The following is a 17,605-nucleotide window of genomic DNA, read 5'->3' as shown; positions in this document are numbered from 1 at the left end:
GTAACTTAAATTTCTTAGAGGTACTGTCGTATCGTAACCTCCCCTTTGGGGCTCTGCTGCTGGGCCCGCGCGCCCAGGGCTTTGCTGCTATCCCCGCATGCCTGAGGCTCTGCTGCCGGCCACGTGTGCTGGGGTCCGGGCTGCCAGCCCCACGTGCCCAGGGCTTTACTCCCGGCCTCAGCCTGGGGTGGGGCCAGGCCGGGGTAAGGGGGCTGGATCAGAGCCCTGCCCCAGCTGGTCACTTTCTTATTGGTGCACCGGCTTACTTTCACCTTTGCACAGATAATAACCTTTTATTACCTTCCGCAATAACAAGGAGACTGGGCATCCAACACCAGCCCAATCTGATGTCTCGGGCAAGCAATCCCATCGTGCTGAGCCCCCAGGCAGGGTGGGTGTGCCCAGGCGAAGGAGATCAGCTCCGGAAGGCCTCTTCCACAGCTCACCACTGGATGTCAGGGGAGAGCTCATCCAGATTCTGCTGACACAGACAACAGAAAAATAACAGAAAAACCGAACAGGGTTAATCTAGGATCTGTTCCCACGAGGGGAGGGACCGAATCCTGTTCCAGCCCAGGCTACAAGAACCCTCTGCTTGCTCAGCCCTGCCCAGAGCCTCACTAGAACCGGGACCTCGTCCATCAGTGGAGAAAATTCAGTCTCTTCTCTTGGTTTTAGCGGCTGAAGCAAAGTCTCGGGGAGTTTCCCCCAGCAGCTGTTTTTGTTCCAGCAGCAAAGGCTGGTTTCCCCCGACCCACCAGGGGCTCCAGGACACAGGACGGTGCATCAGCACAGGCTGTGTAAGGTACGTCCCCAGGTCGGCTGCACCACGATGCTGCCAGAGGACAGGGGAGCTTGCTGTTGGGTATTTGATGTGCTTGGACCACTAACGACTTCCTTTAGCTTTAGGCCCAGGCAGCTTTAGGGCCCCTGCATTCCCCTGGGGACCAGCCACCCCCACACATGGGGGCTTGTATCTGTGCTTCCCCTGCCTGGGGGACGTAGGGGCGTATGGGTATGGAGAGAGCACCCTGGAGTGGGGACCATAGGCGCCAACTTTCTCCGGCACCAGTGGGTGCTCCTGCCCCTCACCCCTGGTGCCACCCCGACTCCACCCTTTCCCTGCCCCTGGCCTTGCCCCCATTCCAACCCCATCCCCAAAGTTCCTGCCCCAACTCTGCCCCCTCCCTGACCCTATTGGATCCCTTCCCCAAATCCCCGCCCCGGCCCTGCCTCTTCCCCTTAGCGCGCCATGTTCCCCCTCCTCCCCTCTCCCTCCCTGCCCCACGAATCAGCTGTTTCGTGGCAGAAGCGCTGGGAGGGAGGGGAGAGAAGCAGGACGCGGTGGTGCACTCGCGGAGAAGGCGAAGGTGTAGGTGAGCTGGAGTAAGGGGGTGGGGCCACAGGGAGCAGCCAGTGGGTGCTCAGCACCCACTAATTTTTCTCCGTGGGTGCTCCAGCCCCGAAGCACCCACAGAGTCAACGCCTATGGTGGAGACATCCTAGCCTCTGGTCTAAGTGACCATGACAAAACTGGGGATGCAGCCTCCGTGGGACCCTGGCCAAGTTTTGGGACAGTGGAAGGGGAATCGTCAAGGGCAGGCCAGCCTCTGGGTGAATGGTGTTGGAGCGAGGACTCAGACCTTTTCGCTTTCCGATTACACAGGGTGGTGCAGAAGCCAGGAAAGTTCCCCACAATAGCAGGACTATTTCTCTGCTTACATTAAGTTTATGAGAGAGACGAGGGGGATGAGCTAATATCTTTTGTTGGACCAACTTCTGTTGGGGAGAGAGACGAGGTTTCAAGCTGCTGTTGGATGGACTCCAGGCTAAACAGCTCCATATGCCAGGTTGGACAAACACCTGTCAGGGATGGTCTAGAATAATACTTAGTCCTGCCATGAGTGCAGAGGCCTGGACTAGATGAACTCAAGGCCCCTTCCAGTCCTACGATTCTATGATTTTCTGCCGATCCCTCACCTGTGTTTCCTTGCAAGAGTTAAGGGCTGTAGGAATTTTGGTTGTAGTTTGGTGCCTCAGAGCCAACCCTGCTTCCCAGGTTCCTCCCATTTCTGGGAAAGGGGCAGCTCAGCCTGTTGCTTTCGGTTTCCAGGGGCACAGGATGCAGATCGTTTCCTGAGACTGTCACAAAGCTCCCTGGGAATCAGACCGGGTGTTTTTGCAATGAAAGATTCTCCATTGCCTGCACCTCGCACACTCGTTCACACCAGTGCAAAGTGAGAAGACAACTGTTTTGATCCAGAATAGCAGCAGTCGAGACTTGTTGTGCACTGGTGGAAATGACGACACAAAATGATGCAGAATCAGCCCAGTGCCTGATCTCAGCATATCCAGGGCTGCCGACCGAATTGCCAGGCCCCTGGGCAAGGTGGGAGGGCACATCTCCAGGCCTCCGGAAGTGGCGAGGCTTTGGGCAGAAGGGGGTGTTGGGACTAGACTCCCCCAGCTAACCCATCAGCGCTGCATGGCCCGTGCCACCCCGGGCTCTGCTGGTAATTTAAAGGGCTCAGGGCTCCGGCTGCTGCCAGAAGCCCTGGGTCCTTTTAAATCACCAGGCCCCAGGGCAGATGTCCCTTTGCCCCCCTCACCCTCGTCGAGAGAGAGCTTGGGAGGGGAACAATTTCCCATGTGTCTCTTTGTGCACCAGCAGGGGTTGGGATTTCAGGGATAGGCTCTGCTTGGCAGAGGGCTGAGGAAGGGGTTACTGCGCTGCCCTGGGGAGAAGAGAAGAGGGCCTGCAATGGCTGTAATGATTCACTCTGCAGCTGTGGGGAGAGAACGGGGAAAATATAATATCAGAAACACTGAACAGGGTTAATCTAGGATGTTTTCCCTTAGGGGAGGGACGAATCCTGTTCCACCCCAGGCTACAAGAACCCGCTCCCTGCTCAGCCCTGACCCCTGCCTCGCTAAAAACAGAAAACTCTTTAATCAGTAGAAAAAAGTCAGTCCCTTCTCTTTTTTTCAGCCCCTGAAGCAAAGTTCTGGGGAGTGTGGAAGAAACAGACTCCACTCTCCAGTTGGAAGCAACAAAATCAGAGACAGCTTTATTCAGGACATGCAATTGCAGGGGAAGAGCACGGCTGACAGAGAGCATCTCTGCCTCAGTTTCTCCAAAATACAAGCAAAATCACACATGCATTTATACCTCTTTGTGACGTGCATTAATTAAAACCTTCTGCATTTTATTTAGGCTATTTCCTACCTATTGCAGTATTTTCTCACGTTCTCTTCTCAAACGTTCTCTCAAGGCTGGGTCACAGTGACTATTCTGCTGTTTTCCTCTCACTTCTGATGTGAGCCCGGCTTCTACAGATCTCGCCATATTAGGCTCAGACTTGACAGAACAGTTGTTCTGTCTCTGACACTTAAATGGCTGCACTTAAACCCTCTCTTCCTTTCCCTGCTTCCACAGGAGTTTCCCCCGTAATTGCTGATTCTGTTCCTGCAGCAACGATCGATTCCCCCGACCCACCAGGACGACACAGGACGGTGCATCAGCACAGACTGCATAAGGTACGGCCCCAGATCGGCTGCCCCACGATGCTGCCAAGGGACAGGGTAACTTGCAATTGCAGGTTAGACGCACTGGAACCCCTTTAGCTTTAGGGACAGGCAGCTTTGGGGCCCCTGGCATTGCCTTCGGAACCAGCCACCCCCACACATGGGTGCTTCTGTTTGTGCTTCCCCTGCCTGTGGGTCCTCGGGGGCAGTGGGGGAGGGGAGCTGGCCCATTGTCTGATTTTTTTGGCTAGAGGTTTCTGGGGAACCCTTTTGTTGAATTGTCTGAGCGATCCAACACACAGGTGTGGCAGGTAGGTGTAAAAAAATTGAGGGGAAGTGGGGTTTTCCCTACTGCCTTTGATATAATTTTATTTATTTATTTAACCATTTTTCCACCTGGGAAAATGTGACAAAAGAAAATGATGCTAAAATTTATGATAGAGACAAGGTGGGTGAGGTAACATCTTTCATTGGACCAACTTCTGATGAAAGAGGCAATCTATGAAGTTCCTCAGAGCTCTTCTTCAGGTCTGGGGAAGGTGCTCCATGTGACAGCTAAATACAAGGTGGGACAGATTGTTTAACCTAAGTGGTAACACGTTGTTAGAGACCATTAAAGGGGAAGGCACCGTGTAACACCTATGTAGGCACAAGACAAAAGCTAGGGGTTACAGATTAGAACATAAGACCAGCCACACAGGGTCAGACCAATGGTCCATCTAGCCCAGTGTCCTGTCTTCAGACAGTGGCCAATGCCAGATGTTTCAGAGGGAATGAACAGAACAGGGAATCCTCAAGTAATCCATCCTCTGTCGAGCAGTCCCACCATCAGGCAATCAGAGGTTCTGGGACACCCACAGCAGGGGCCTGCATCCCTGACCATCTTGCTAATAGCTATCAATGGATTTGTCCTCAGGAACTTACTAAATTCTTTTTTGATTTCAGTTACAGTTTTGGCCTTCACAACATCCCCTGGCAAAAAGTTCCACAGGTTGACTGTGCGTTGTGTGACAAGGTACTTCCTTTTGTTGGTTTTAAATCTGCTGCCTATTCATTTCATTGGTTGACCCCTGGTTCTTGTTTTATGGGAAGGGATAAATAGCACTTCCTTATGCATTTTCTCCACACCAGTTTTGATTTTAGTTGCAGGGCTGGATTAACTTTTTGTGGGCCTGGTGCCAAACATATTTGTGGGCCCCGTGGGGACTAAAGGGGCCAGGGGCAGGAGCACAGGGGGAAGGGTGGATTTGATTTAAATCATGATTTAAATCACTAGTCAGAAAGATTCAATTTAATCATGGTTTTCTATATAAAAGTGCATTCTTGTTGGTCGTTATAACCTTAATACATATTCTTCAGATGTAGGTTTCAGTTTTAGAAGGTACATACTCTACACTTTTCAAAGTAGCAACCGTGTTAGTCTGTATCCGCAAAAAGAACAGGAGTACGTGTGGCACCTTAGAGACTAACAAATTTATGAGAGCATAAGCTTTCGTGGGCTACTGCCCACTTCTTCGGATGCATATGCATATTTGTTGCCAGCACAGGTGTGCTCGAGGACAGCAACAGTGGGTTCGTTGCCCGGTGTGCTTCGCGTCAATGAACACACCAGGTGGAGAAGCAAGCAAAGTTTATTTGAGATCTCAAAGCGGTACAAGGAGACTGGCACGTCTCAGATCAAGCACGTTAACAGAAACAGCTTTTCTTCTTTTATACATTTTGCAGTCAAGCCTCATCCCTCCCCCCCCACTACCCCTTCCCTCCTCCCCCCCCCCATTCTCCTCTCTCTCTACCCCTCCCATCCCTGGTAACAATTACTAGGCAAATAGCGATTACATTTCAGTTAGATTAGGTTGGCAGCTATAAATTCAGCTCGTTAGTAAGACTCCTTGAATTACTATCTTGTCCCTTTCCTTTGATTTACTATCTCTCCTTCAGCCAGTGGTATGCAGGCCTCATTATTACCGCTTGGTACTGGTAAGGGGGGTTACCACTGATAGCGGGCTGCTTACACATTCCACTTGCACCTGGCTTTTGAGGTCGATTAGAGTTTAAACATGGAAGGAGTTTGGTTCAGGCCTAGTGCAGGAAGGCTTCATTGACACTTGTGATTTTCCACCCTCCTGAGTCCCCTAGGGTGATGGTAATGCCTGGTGACGTCAACATATTCATCCGAAGAAGTGGGCAGTAGCCCACGAAAGCTTATGCTCTAATAAATTTGTTAGTCTCTAAGGTGCCACACGTACTCCTGTTCTTTTTACACTCTACACTTCTAAGCCATGATCTATTTTAAAAACTTTTCAGATGAGTTTTACAGCTATATCAGAAAATGAATGATTGTTTGGTTATTTCATTTACCAAAGATAATTGAAGCAGATATTTATGAAGTCATTGGGAGGTGAACTATCTCCAATCTCAATCATTAATATTTGGAGGATTTTCTTGCCAGGCTGAATTAGGAGGAGAACATCAACAGACAGACATTTAAATTGTGTTTTTTTTTTTTTTTTTTTACTAAAACAACAACGTTAAGTATTCTGGATTTTTTTCTTCAACAGCAAACATAATATTTTAACAAAAAAGCATCTGTCCCTCACTTCTCACATTTATCTCCAGACTTCTCCTTGTCCAGATCTATTCCGCCCCCCAACAATCTTCTATTCATTTAACTTTTTGAAACTTTGCACTTTTAGAGAGAGGTAAGGGATTGACTCTGTGTACACAAATTTGCAGAGGGACAATAGAGTTGAGGTCTGTTATTTCTCACTTCTCTATATTATTTATTTAAAACATTTGTACTGTTAACTGGCATGTTACCTCTGAAGACACAAATCCACAGTTTGCGAACTGCAAAACTAAGCCTCTCTGACGGCATCTTCTAGACTGAGCACTGAGTCCCATTGGGTAGATAGAAAGATTAACCTAAATAATCTACACAGAAGCCCCTGGAACCCCATAAGATCGGGTTCTTCATTCCATGAACTGTTAGAACTCATTTACAAAACTTTTCTTAAACATGACATGAATATATTGTCTCATACTATAGAATTCGAATGTATAATCCCTATTCCATGATGAGATATAATGTATCTTTACGTGGGTTTTTTCCTCAAAACTCTGATTTAAATAAGGGTTGGTCCCTGGAGCAAGGGAGGGGCCGGGGGTAAACTGCAAGCGCAACAGGGCTGGGGAGGGGGTAAACAGGATCCCGGGCACCTCCTGTGTACATTTAGCCCAGGTCCTGCACGGGGCAGGTTGCTTTCGAATGTTACTCTGCCCCAGGCAGTCTGCAAGGCTCCTTCTGGATATTTTGGTACACAGCTAAGGAAATGCTCAGGCTCTGTGAAGGAAAAAGAAAAGTGGCCTTGTAATTGAAGACTTTATCGTCACACTGTATATGTTCAGAGTGGCCGAGGGGAATGAGAGATGCTCTTTGCCAGTTGATTTCATGGATACTTGCTGACAGCAGAGGAAGGTTGAGTCATGGGAACCTTATAAGTTCTGGAGGGTAGTAATCACAGAGCCTTCTGCCCTTGTCCTCTCCAGCATCTCTCAGTCCCGTCTCTCCACCCCTCTTTGTCCCAGTGCCAGCTGTGAGAAACAATTGCAGGAAAAGTTCTGCTCAGCGCTGGGATGGAGCACACTCAGTACAGACAGTCTTCAGAGAATTTAGATGTCAAATTCTTAGGCTGCACATCTGACTGCTCATCTGCAATCAGGAATTTTATTTGGGGCTTGGTTGCACTGGGAAGAACTTAAGTTGGCCAATCTGGGGAGGATTTTCACAGCAATGGTCAAGACCTGTCCCTGGCATGTCCTCCTGCCAAAGCTCAGGTGTTGAGGTCCCTGCTCCAAAGCTTGCGGGCACTAGAGCTTCTCAATGAAACCATTGTAAGAATTCTTCATCTGGAAAAACAATGTGCTTTTCCCCCCTTAGCTTTGCTCTTGGAAATGGCCCGAGCCATCCGAGCAGAAACGTACCAAAAATCTGCCTGAGGCAGATGCCTGTCCTAGGAAACTTCAGGGTGACTGGTTCAAGTTTGGCAAAGTTATAAGCAACTGAAAAGAGGGGCTTATAATGTGAAGTGTTAGACAACCATCCCAAGGTGACGCGACCAGCTCTGTCTAGGGATATGTCTGCAGTGGAGAGGGAAGGTGTTATTTTCAGTTTGAGTAGACATACCCGCCCCAGTGTGGACACTCAAAGGCAGTCTTGAAAACACCAAATCCACAAGCTTGTGTCCCACAGACCCAGGTTTCCAGTGCAGTGTAGACGTGCCCTCTCTGACCTGTATCGCCCTGTAAGGGGTCGGACTCACCCCTGCAGCGCCTCCTGCTGGTTGTCTGGGGAATCAGCTCAGTCCAGCATCCAGAGCGCCCTTTGCAGTCCAGTGATCCACCTTGTCATGACTTCTGGCCCCCATGTCCCTCCCAGGACCCCAGTGCCCTTATCTGGGGGGTTGCCCTCTGGCAGAACCCCTTGCTCTGGGTTTCCCCTCCCTGGGGAACCCCCACCCACTAACCCCACCTCGCCTCAGTACCAGGTCACTGCCAGTCACTATCAAGCCCCTGCTCCCTGGGGCAGACTGCAGTATAGGCCACTCAGCACAGGCAAGGTTGGGTTTGGACCTGCTGCCTTGGCCTACCCCTGGGCTGCCCTCTGCAACCCCCAGTACCCCTTGGCCTATTACCAGGCCGCAGCCTGGGGCTATCCAGGCTGGAGCTCCCCAGCTCCTCAGCCTTTCCCCAGCCCTGCTTCACTCAGGTACCCTGTCTAGCTCCCTGCAGCCAGGCCGCCCGCCCCCTCCCTCTCTCTCTCTCTCTCTCTGAGTGTAGAGAGAGACTGTTGAGCTCCTGGCTCCCAGCCTCTTTATACAGACCAGCTGAGGCCTGATTGGGGCATGGCCCAACTGCAGCTACTTCCCCAATCAGCCTAGGTAGCCTTTCCCACAGCCCCAGCCCTCTGCAGGACTGGCTTTAACCCTTCCCAGGCAGGAGCGGGTGTCCACCCCGCTACACGCCCCCAGTGCAGTCCCGCCCCTTTCATCGACCCAGCTGGGAGCTCCTGTTCGGGCACAGGGAGGGCGAGGGAGGATTGGACCCACTTCAACCAGCAACCCTGTGACAGAGAACAAAAGGCCAACACGTCTGACAACAACCTCATGACTAGTGAGGACTGGATCTGAGAAGAGAGGAGGGGGTGTTTCCTTCCTTCTCACATGTAATGTGTCAGAAGAGAGAGAAACTGACTAAGACTGGGGGACGGGAGGGAACAGCTGTTTTTTTTCTTTTCAATGAAGATTATTTTTACTACAGCTGGAACCAGACAAAACTGAGGTCAAATCCCCAGCGTCTACAATTTCTTTTGATCTCCCTCCAGGAAAAGCTTAAGGGGACACGGTCTGATGAAATACCATATTAAACACACACTCCTCACCTGTGTCACTAACAACACCAGGCAGAGGTGTGAATGCTCAGCAACACTACGGCCTGGCCTATGCTTAACAATTAGATTGACCCAGATACGTTGCATAGGGCTGTGAGACCCTAGGTATAGAGGGTTAAACAGTTACAGTGCAGAGTGAGATGCAGTGGTTGTGGTTCCTGTCTGGGTCCCTGGGGCTCTTCAGGGTCAGTGCCTGGGCCGCCCTCGCCACTCCAGTCTCTAGTCCTGCAAACAGGAGCTTGTGGGTTTCAGGCCAGGTTCAGTCAGTGTCTGTCATTGGCGCCCCTCTGCCCTGGCTCCCTGCCCAGCTGCTGTTACTCCCACTCAGACCAGCCTGTTCCATATGCAGTTCTGATAGTAAATAGCCCTGGGGGGAGACCCCTAGCCCTGACTGGAATTTGTGTTTCTTCTCCCAGGATGACGGAAGATTCAAAAACTCACTGGGCTGATTTGTTTTCAAAATGGGGCAGTAAACTGCCCGGTCTGTCTGAGGAGGAAACTGAAGAATTCCAGACCGCTGTCAAAGTTGGGAACTTGTCAAAAGCCATTTCTGTGGTGAAAAAGTCTGATGAGTTGCTAAGAAATACCAAACTCAAGATCGCCATCACAGGGGACACGGGCTCTGGGAAGTCGTCTTTCATCAATGCCATAAGGAGCCTGAACGATGATGACATAGGTGCAGCTGAGACTGGGGTCAATGAAACAACAAAGGTTCCAACTGCTTACCCCCATCCCATTCACCTAAATGTGATTGTGTGGGATCTACCTGGGATCGGATCACCAAAGTATCCAACAGAAACATATGTCAAAGATGTGAACCTTGATCAGTATGATTTCTTCATCATCATCGCAGCCCCGCGCTTCACAGAAGCTGATAGCAAACTTGCCAAAGAAATCAAGAGGATGGGGAAGAAGTTTTACTTTGTTCGCTCCAAGGTGGATATGGACTTGGCTAATGAACAAAAAAAAAGAAATTTCAAAGAGGAGAAAACTCTAGAGGAAATGAGAAATAGCTGCATGAGGCACCTGCAAGAATCAGGCATCATCTCCCCACAGGTTTTCCTGGTGTCAAGATGGGACTTTCACAAGTACGATTCTCCCCTACTGCAGCAGACTTTCGCAAATGACCTCGACACTCACAAGAGACACGTTCTCATCTGTGCCCTGCCCAGCACCTCTGAAAAAATCTTGAAAGAGAAAAAGAAGGCCCTGCAGGAACAGATCTGGAAACAAGCCCTGAAGTCATGCGCTCTCGCTTCTGTTCCTCTCCCATTTCTCTCAGTTAAGTGTGATGTCGACATCCTGGTGGAGAACATGAGAGAGTATTGCAAGTCCTTTGGCCTGGATGATGATTCACTCAAATCACTTGCTAAACAAGTTCGGATGTCTGCTGATGAGCTGAAATCTGTGATGCAGTGTGCTTTGGCCAAAGATATAACAAGAGAAGAGGCTTTGAAGCGGCTCAGAGAGGCTACAGGGGAAAATATGATGACAGTTAAATATTTTATCAGTGTGGTACCACTGATTGGCACTGGGATAGCAGCAGAGAGATCTTACAATGTCACCTATGAAATGCTACATACGTTTTTGGATGAAGTTGCAGAAGATACTCAACGAGTCCTGAAAAAGGCTTTGGAGGGAGCAGAGGAAAACTAATAACAATGTCCCAAAGTAGAGCTTCTCCCCAGCTTTGCAGGATAAACTGCCACACCCCAAGCCTCCTTTCTGTAATTTTATTGTCCCAAACTTAAACAAACCAGGAGCCAAAACCATTTCTTGGCTCACCCTTGCATTGCCGACTTTCACTGCCTCCGCTTCCAGGGGCCTCTGGCAGTCCTACTGCTCCTGTTTCCACTCTCTCTCTCTCTCAACCAGTCCCCCCTCAGTGGGTCCCTGGTCTGTCCACACTGCACAGTAAGCCTGAGCTCTGACTCAGGTTTGAGCCTAAACCCTGCTTCCTTCCTCACCCAAATCAGTCTGACTCGGGTCAGTGAGCACTCGGGAATAGGACCTAGGACCCTGCTGGGGGGTGGGTCAGAGCCCTAGTCCTGCTGAGTCTCAGGTCCAAGCCCTGTCATTCTGCAGTGTGGACACAGCTCAAGCTGCAGACCCAATCAGAAGGTTTGCGTAGTGCAGTGTGGACACACTAGCACAGCCCTGAGACCCGGGTCCAGCACTTGTAAACCCAGGTTTCCAGTGCAGTGTGGACACTCAAGTGCAGGCTTGGAAACACCGAGTCCACAAGCTCGGGTCCCATAGACCCAGGGATACAATGCAGTGTAGAAGTACCATCTTGGACCTGTATTACCCCAGTGCAGCCCATCCCTTAATTGTCCCAGCTGGGAGCTCCTGTTCTAGCACAAGGAGGGAGAAGTGAGGTTGTACCCACTTCAGTCACAGGGGCCAGACATCCCGTGACAGAGAACAAAAGAGCAACAGATCTGACACCAACCCCATGGCAAGTGGGGACTGGATCTGAGTAGAGAGGAGGTGGCATTTCCTTCCTTTTCACATGTAATGTGACAGACGAGAGAAAGACTGACTAAGGTGTGGGGAGGGGAGGGAACAGCTAGGTTCTTTTCTGTTAAATGAAGATGATTTTTAATAAGGCTGGAAACAGACAAAACTGAGGTCGAATTCCCAGCTTCTACAATTACTTCTGATCATCCCACAGGAAAAGGGACACTGTCCAATGAAATACCATATTAAACACACACTCCTCACCTGTGTCACTAATAACACCAGGCAGAGGTGTGAATTCTCAGCACCATTCAGGCCTCGCCTACATTAGACAGTTAGATCAACCTAACCACATTGCACAGGGCTGTGAAAAATGTCACACAAAGACCCTGAACACTGTAGTTAGGTCAGTAACCCCTGGTGTAGATGCGGCTAAATCGATAGAAGAATTCTTCTGTCAACCTAGCTCCTCTCTCCTGGAAAGGAGGATTAATGACATCAGTGGAAAACCCCCTTTTGTTGATGTAGGAAGCATCTATACTATGTTACTACAGCTGCAGTACTGGACCTACGGATCTGTCTGCACTATGGAGACTGTGTATCAGCGCAGCTTCATCGCCGTCGCTATGTCAGCATGGAAACAACCTCAGAATTTCAGCGCAGCTGTGGAAATTCGGAACTTGCACTTTAACCACTTGGGGAACATGTGGCAGGGAAGCAAAACACACAGGCTTTGGCAAAGGAAATTCTTAACCACAGACACCAACCAGCAATCTGGGCTCCTATTGCGAAACTCCATCCCCCCCCAACTCTTTCATAGGGGTGGGGCAACCGTTAAGAGTCATCACAAAGTCAGCAGACCCTGCTTGTCATTTCGACAGCTCTCTGTTCCAGTGCTCTATGGGGTGTTACGCTCCCCTCCCAGCACTGGAGATGTCTCGGTATTGCCTCACAACAGGCTGTGAATAAAGTAGATTAAACTGGATTGAGCTGAGGCCTCAAAATGGTGAACAGAATCCAACATGGAAGCCTGCAAACAAAATGGATGGTGTATAGCTGACACAGACATACAAAATGGATGATGTACAATGGACACGGACACACAAAATGGAAGGTGAATAGCAGACACAGTTACACAAAATGGCTGATAATCTTCCACATTCATCACATCCACATTCTGAGCAGCCCGACGATAACAATCTGGGAGCTGTAGCCTGCTCAGCTACCCAGATGTCCGCTCCTGCTGCTTGAACTCAGGGCCCGGAGCTCAAGTCAGAGTCCGTCTATGCTTGGAGCTAGGGGTGCGATGCCCAGCTCGCAGAGACACCCTCACGATCGCTCTCCTGGAGCTAGCACATGGAATATGGTGGTGTAATCATGGCAGCATGGAGAATGGTGGCATGGGCTAGATGTACTGAGTGAAAACCCACCTGGACCCTCAGCTCCAAGTGTAGATGTAGCCTGAAATGGCCTCTCTGAGAAACCCCTGGGAGCAAATCCCCACCTGGCGTGAATGGACGTAGCTCTGTTGATTCAATCCCATTTACACAGCTCTAGATCTGCTCCTCCATGCACAGCCATTTACCCAGTCTCATCCCAGAGGTTGGCTAAATTTTCTGTTCTCTGGCTGCAGTGATGAAACTAGAGGCTGTTATTAACCTGTAATGAAGTTGTACCCTGAGCAGGGTTTGGAAGCATCCGGCTGCTAAACCTGTATCAGAGGCTTAATGGTTACTGAGAATCTCACCTCTGCAATTGACAACCCTGAGCTGCGGGTTGAGCTACTGCTGATGCGTTTAATCCCTGATTTGCTTGATTGATGCTGAGTTTAGATTTGCCTGAGTGTCCAGGAACCACCGACCCCGCTCAGACTGACCTGAGGTGCTGGGATTGTAATCACAGGGTGTTTGTCTCTCATGGCTATTGGTTCATGTGATGCTATGTGTCAAACTGTTGCTATTCATTTGCTCAATGTTTCATAACTGGTAACTTGTGTGGATTCAATCTCACTGCTCCATGTACTAGTTGCTTTTTGTTTGATGGTCATTCCAAACCTTGTAGAAGTGCATTTATCCTTCAATAAATTGCTGTAAAATTTGATCTGACACTTTGTGCATCTGAGCTTTATTGCTCTTAGGAAAACGTGGATTAAGGGGCATAAACTGGATCCATGCTTGGACTCCACTCCTGTAGGTTGGGTATTTAGATTGCATATTTATATCTTGGGAAGGAGGTGTGACCTGGTGTGCCTAGGACAGCCCTCTCTGAAAATTCAAAGCTCAGGGCAGGCTGCAAAAAGGAGAGCAGATTCTCTCAAAAACTGGTGGTTAACACTGAAGTTAGACTCGCCAACCACTGTACTCCTGATCCCCCACACTGGTTATCAAGTAGCTAAAAAAGAAATCACCCCCCTCCCCCTTACTGCATTCCAGTTCTCTGGCTCCCAATCAGCAAACAGGTTCAGTACAGTGAGAAGTTATTTAAAACCTCTGCTCACTATACCAAATGTTCTTCTGAAACCAAAGGGCCAGCCACTTTACCAGTCAATATTAGTTTGGATCCTACCCAAAATACCACGCTGCCAGGCAATCTGTTATTATCTAAAACTAAATGTTTATTATAAAAGAAAAGAAGGAAAAGAGAGTTGGTTAAATTGCCAAATCAATCAGATACATACATAAGAAGTCAAAGTCCATATATCAGGTTCTTAGTAGGGTTGGTCAGTTTTCTGGCTTGAAAGTCCCCCGGGAACAGATCTACAGCTTGGATGCATCTTTCAGTCCTTTGTTCAGAGCTTCATTTTGTAGAAAAGTTACTCCAGAGGTAGAAGCAGGAATGAAGACAAAATGGAGAAGACGCAGCTGCCCTTTAGATTCCTTTTGCCATGTGGCTTGTGCTTCCTGTGTCCCAAACATAAGCTGCAAAGCACATGACATTGAAAAGTTCTCTGTCCTCCTGCCTGCCACTACATGCCTTGCTGACACATAAGGTGCATCCCCTGGCACCTTTCAAAGGGTTAATTGTACAGCTGAATACCCTTGATGGACCATTGAACGGGCTAGGCAGTGCTGATGCCAGTCTGTCAGCATTAAGTAGAACCAACCCACAACCCTCCCTCTTCCCCCCTGTGCCAACCTGCGTTGGAGGAACCCTTCTAGGAGAGAGAAGAGCATTCAGTCTTTGCAGTCTAGTCAGGCCTTCTGGCCCAGCTGATCAAACTCCCTTCTCAGAGCTGGGGACAGAACCCAGGAATCCCATTTCCCAACCACTCCTCCCCCCCCTCTAGCCACTAGACTTCGCTTCCCTCCAGGATCTGGTGACAGAACCCAGGAGTCCTGACTCCCAGCCCCCGCCCCACTCTAACCATGAAGACCACACCAAGGAGGACTCTAACCACTGAGAGACCCCCAATTAGCAGCACGGCAACCACAGAGACCCTGCCACAGAAGGACTGTAACCATGGAGACACCCCCCACTACAGCAGGATGGTACCCACATTTGCACAGCACCGCCAGCTTTGATACTGGAAGTGTGTCCCACCTCCGTGATCATCTTGTCAGATGCACTGTCAGGACAACTAGTACTGGCAATCACAAATGGAAATAGAAATGATATAAACAAAATGTTGTTACTAACACCAGAGTTGGGACAGATGGAAATAAACATAGAGACAGCCTGGATAGCTGGCGTAGCGCCTCCTTTCCACTCAGTTACCTCCTTTAATGCCAATCTGCTTACAGGTTCTGCTGGACAGGCCTGGGTTCTTCTGTGTCCCTCCACCTGCTCAGCAGAGTGTAACTTCTTTATTTCTTCCCATATGAATTTATTTGGCGGTGCCTCCACCCTGTAACTCCTTCCTTGGAGGTTCACCAGGGCAGCATGGGAGGATAATTCTAAGCACAGGGTAACCCCCACTTACTTGCCAGAGAGCTGGAGACTCCCAAGAAATAACCCAAACACCCACAGTATCTTCAACACAATATTTCTATTAAACAGGTGATAAATAGAACAGAACAGGGTAAAATACGATTCTCAGGGTCACTGGTTCCCACGCCGATACTACCCATGAATTTCCCCGGTCATGTGACCTGATATAGCAAATGTAAAGTTAGTGTCCCGTTGGCACGTGTACTTTGTAGGGACCCGTGATGGCTGATGACCACGATACCAACTGTGCAGCAGCTAGTGATGTGGCTGCCTGGGTTCGGGACAGCCCAAAGGACTCACACGTGGGATACGTTGGTAAGTCCTTCCACAGCTTTAATAGGCAGCAGTTTATAAAATCCCCAAACCCTGACCCACTGGCCTGAGGACACAGTTCAGGGAGTTGGGGGTCTCCCAAACAACCTCCCCGAGTGACTGACTAAAAGATGGTGCGCTCACGACTCTGTGACTGATCCTCAGGTTCAGAGCTGGCTCTGGACTCCTCAGTCGCTGCCGAGGGGCTGACGATCACTGATGGCAGGCATCCTCTTCGTGCAGGAGTCAGGTGCCAGGATTTCCCATCCCCACCCAGGGGTACAGGGCTCTGGGTGCACATTACAAAACTGTGCTAAACTCCAAACATGGGTGGCGCATGGCTCCCGCCTTTGGGGAGGGTGGAGCCTGGACCGTGGCTCCACCCACTACTCAGCCCCAAGGCCCGTCCTCGCTGGGCCCCCTCCCCCCAAAGCCCTGTGCATGCTCCACCCCCATTCACCCCATATGCCACTCATGCTCCACCCCCATCCACCCCAGGGCCTGCTTCCATTCAGCCCCCTCCTTGGTCACCCCCCTGCCGGCTGCTCATCGTCGTTGCTTGCTCCTCTAATCCACCGGGGAGGAGAGGAGTGACTAAGCAAGCAGAGGGAGGTGGGGGTCCTCAGGGGGAACAGGCCGAGCGGGGAGGCGGGGGGAGCCCAGGAGTCCCTGCTCTTAAAGGTGGGGAGTCAGCTACTGTTTGGGGAGGTATAGCCTCCCCTGGCCTATTAAACCAACTGCCCATAAATTCAAACCTTATTCTCCCTTCCCAACACCCAGACACACTCCCAGCTGGACTAGCAGCCAGAGCAGTGGTGCCCTGGGGTGACTAGTCTCACCTAGGGAGCCAGGGGCTCACTCAGCCAGGCTAGGAGTAGTTTTCCCAGCCAAACTCTACAGACTGGGAGTCACCTTGGACCGGGAAGGTCTCAAGCTGCGGGATCTGGCTTCCAGATCCCTATAGACCAGTTCTCAGGGGGGACCCTGCATGCAGGCCTGGGTCTCCCCAGCCCCACACACAGCCAGTCAACCCCCTCCCTGGCTGGCTCCAGACTGCTCCAAAATGGCTTCTCCCCCACCACCCCTTCAGCTCTCTGTGAGGGACATCTCTCTTGGGAGCCGAGCAGACTCGGAATCTGTCTTGGCTCCCCCTCCTTCCCAGGGACAGCGCGTGCTTCTCTGTGAGCAACCAGCGCACAGAGCCCCTCTGCCCATCAACCCAGGCAAGCTCCTGGGGGTTACACTGGGATAGCAGGAAATGAGGTGGTGGGAAAATTAGCAAATAAATACTTCATTTTTTTTTTTAATTCCACAGACATCCCTCTACGTCAACAGGAGTTTAAAAAACGAAATCAACGGAGAGAGAGATTTTGTGACGCCTGCCCTAAAACTGAAAATGACAAATTGCAAGAACCTGGGAGAATGAATGAGGTCGCTCTACTCCGAATACTTACTGGCCACTGTGGCTTAACCAGTAACTTGGCTTTAATTAATAAACCCTCCCAGAGATGGGCTGTGAGAGACAGGCCGGGCCACAGAAATGAATGATCACATCCTCTGGGAGTGCAGAGTGTCACACTGAGAGTGGGGTTTTGTGTGACAAGCTCAGGCACCTAAAATACCATCAGGGGCTCGTTCACCTGCACATCTACCAATGTGATATATGCCATCATGTGCCAGCAATGCCCCTCTGCCATGTACATTGGCCAAACCGGACAGTCTCTACGCAAAAGAATTAATGGACACAAATCTGACATCAGGAATCATAACACTCAAAAACCAGTGGGAGAACACTTTAACCTGTCTGGTCATTCAGTGACAGACTTGCGGGTGGCTATCTTAAAACAGAAAAACTTCAAAAACAGACTCCAACGAGAGACTGCTGAGCTGGAATTGATATGCAAACTAGACACAATCAACTCAGGATTGAATAAG

The 17,605-nt window shown here is 50.0% G+C and overlaps 1 protein-coding gene across 6 annotated transcripts; it reads left to right on the top strand.

Moving 5' to 3' along the window:
• The first annotated feature begins 344 nt into the window (after positions 1-344).
• Positions 345-17,404, top strand: LOC117869579 (interferon-inducible GTPase 5-like). 6 transcript variants are annotated; one of them, XR_004643824.1, is made up of 5 exons: positions 345-805; positions 3,437-3,537; positions 4,471-4,540; positions 15,571-15,673; positions 16,986-17,404. XR_004643824.1 is itself a non-coding variant. In XM_034756546.1 (5 exons), the coding sequence occupies exon 5, from the start codon at positions 9,389-9,391 to the stop codon at positions 10,625-10,627; it is 1,239 nt and encodes a 412-aa protein (XP_034612437.1). In that variant the 5' UTR covers positions 359-805; positions 1,667-1,850; positions 3,437-3,537; positions 4,471-4,540; position 9,388; the 3' UTR covers positions 10,628-13,536. The 6 variants fall into 6 exon arrangements, 5 of the variants coding, with proteins under 5 accessions (XP_034612436.1, XP_034612437.1, XP_034612435.1 ...); XM_034756546.1 differs by lacking the exons at positions 15,571-15,673; positions 16,986-17,404 and adding exons at positions 1,667-1,850; positions 9,388-13,536 and having other exon boundaries at positions 359-805; XM_034756544.1 differs by lacking the exons at positions 15,571-15,673; positions 16,986-17,404 and adding an exon at positions 9,388-13,536 and having other exon boundaries at positions 359-805.
• Positions 17,405-17,605: the final 201 nt, after the last annotated feature.

This window comes from Trachemys scripta, chromosome 24 (genome assembly GCF_013100865.1).
Source record: "Trachemys scripta elegans isolate TJP31775 chromosome 24, CAS_Tse_1.0, whole genome shotgun sequence".
NCBI classification, from domain to species: Eukaryota; Metazoa; Chordata; order Testudines; family Emydidae; genus Trachemys; species Trachemys scripta.
Note: the sequence above shows the minus strand (reverse complement) of the source record. Positions and strands in the feature narration are given on the sequence as shown.